The sequence below is a fragment of the Castanea sativa genome, chromosome 9, assembly GCF_040712315.1.
Source record: "Castanea sativa cultivar Marrone di Chiusa Pesio chromosome 9, ASM4071231v1".
Classification (NCBI taxonomy): Eukaryota; Viridiplantae; Streptophyta; class Magnoliopsida; order Fagales; family Fagaceae; genus Castanea; species Castanea sativa.
The window spans coordinates 29,770,054-29,772,628 of NC_134021.1; the positions used below are offsets into that span (position 1 = coordinate 29,770,054).

General features: G+C 36.0%; 1 protein-coding gene across 1 annotated transcript; it reads right to left on the reverse strand.

The window, feature by feature from the left end:
- Positions 1 to 294: 294 nt before the first annotated feature.
- On the reverse strand, positions 295 to 1,921 carry LOC142609722 (GATA transcription factor 5-like). The gene is made up of 2 exons (XM_075781425.1): positions 1,526 to 1,921; positions 295 to 1,160 (listed from the first exon to the last, which is right to left on the reverse strand). Exons 1-2 carry the CDS (start codon positions 1,649 to 1,651, stop codon positions 414 to 416), a joined length of 873 nt encoding a protein of 290 aa, XP_075637540.1. The 5' UTR covers positions 1,652 to 1,921; the 3' UTR covers positions 295 to 413.
- Between the last annotated feature and the right edge of the window lie 654 nt (positions 1,922 to 2,575).

A 2,575-nucleotide genomic window follows, 5' to 3' on the forward strand; every position in this document is an offset into this window, starting at 1 on the left:
ACTCCCCATAAGGTCTTTGTTTATTTATATATATATATATATATATATATATATATATATATATATATTCAATAATTTATTTACTTATTTCAAAAGTTGTGCAATGACCTTACTCAAATTTGCCTTGGGATTCCAATTGATCATAGATAAAAGTAAAAAAAAAGTGAAGAACATGTGAGGACAGGGCAATAATCATGTGAAGAAAGTAGAAACATCCTAAAAATCTATTTCATAGATGTATTGGGGGGAAAAATGAGACCATATGAAATTAAATTTCAAGGGAACCCACGGGTCTACTATAGTAAAGTTAATTAAGCTCAACAAATAAATTAAAGTGTTACTACACTAATAGTTTTAAGTTCTCCAAATCTTCAATTCTGCCTAAACATTGATGTACATGGGGAAAATAGAAGTCACTTGTCACTAGCACTAGGAATGGAAGATGGAAGAGCCATTCTCATCTCCATGACTTTCTTGTGAGAGTTGGAATGCAAATAGCTCACAAAAGTAGGACTCTTTGCTGGCCTATACTCTGGCAGCAACCTACCAGACTTGTACCTTACCCCACATGCATTGCATAGAGTCTTTGGACCCAATGGTCCAGCCCTCCACTGTGGGGTCCTTTGTGCTAAGCAATGGGTGCACCTCCTTGGCATTTGATGCTGCTCATTGCTACCCTCCAAGGTCCCTAACTTGTCCTTGTTCATCATCCCCTTCTCTTCCTCCTCCTCTCCTTCCACTTCTCTTGTTTCTTCTTGCTCACCACGTCTAATTAGTATGTTGCTTTCCTCCTTTTTGGGTAAAATAAGTTCACTGTCAGCCAACCAATAGGCCTGTTGGAGTAAAGGAGGGTCTGAGCTAGCCATGTTGATGAGGGTCTGGTGTTGTGGGTTTGGGTGGGGTGACCAAATGCTTGAAGGCTTAATGGTTTTGGGTGTTGTGGCTCTTTTCCTTTTGCTTCTGGCCTTGCCTGGCACAACAAAATTTTGTAGGGAAGTTGGGTTCTGTTGGAGTTTTTGAAGGGGTTTTGAGGATTTTGGACTTGCACTTGTATTTGTATGTGTGGTTTGAACATCAGTGGGTGTTGGGAGGCAGTTTCCTGTGCTGGATAGACAGTCTTCCACAAACACTGACAGCCATTCTAAGCTAACATCCACTTCCTGCAAAATATTAGTCACATAAAGCCCAAAATTAGTAAGACCCATGTGAGTATATGCTAGATGTTGGTGAAATGTGACATGGGTATGAAAATATTAACCAAAATATTTAGCATGGGAAGTAACACACATAGAAGCAGAAAAGCACAAGAAGGAACAGAAAAAAGGAAAACTACGAGTTGGAAATAAGCAAGTATAAAGAGGCAGAAGAAATACCCAAGTGGTAGAACATTTAAAAGTAGAAACAAACAAAAGAAATTTGGAGAGCTGCACCACTAGGACTTTGCTCATAGAGAGAGAGAAAGAGAGAGAGAGAAGTACAATGAAAAGCTATGCATAAAAAACTCCCAAGAAAGCAAAAAACTAACCGTGTTCTGAGCAGAGAAGAGGTCATCAAGACTAGTAGAGAGGTCACCAAGCTTGGAGCAAGGAGGGGAAAGGACCTGCTCTTGCTGGTATTCACCGGAAACTGATACATTCCGGCAAAAATCCATGGCCACAAAGCAAATAATTGTAGTATGTTTGAACTTTGAACCCACCAAAAGAGTAAAGAGTGAAAGAGGGAAAAAAGAGGAGAAGTGAAGCAAAGTGTTTAGTCTTGCTATAAGCTGTCTGAGTCTGAGTGCACCCTTTATGGCCTCGTTTTCTGTCGGCAGATAAAGCTAAAGAAAATCAAATTTTTACTCTCTCATCAATCAAAGAGAGAAAGCCAAAGCCCACATTTTACTCTCTCCCTGGCCCCTGCCACACCCAGAATCTAAGACCCCATTTTATATATATATATATATATATATATATATATGACCTTTTCTTTTACCTTGCCTTTTTTTTTTCCTCTTGATTTTACCAAGTTCCATGTTTTTCACTGTAATAGTAATTTTGGTATTGTCATTTTGGGGGAGAAGAAGAGTCATTTCAATTTTTATATAAAAACGCCCATTTTGTTTTGCAATTTTTTAAAAAGAAATTTGCGTTTTTAAACTGGAAAAATATATACTCTATATTTTTAGATCACATCACATGCATGGAGAGCTTTTCAAAATCATAAAAAAAAGTTTCACATTGCAATATTTCAATATATATATATATATATATATATATATTTATATACACACTACCAAACACTCAATTACGTTTTTAAAAAATTATATTCTCAAAAAACAAATTTTAAAATTATTATTCTCTTAAAACATACATATCCAAACAGGGTAAAAAGTATACTATGTTCTCACTTCATAAAATATCATATTTAGTGTACGTGGGACCTACACAATGTGAGTGTGATATTATATAAAGCAAAAATACCATATACTTTTACGTATTTAAATAGCTAATCCAAAGTACTGTTAATCTAAGTATTACTTAGATTAGCGTTTCTAGATTACTTAGCAAGTAATCTCTCGTCTCGTTAAAAAGTA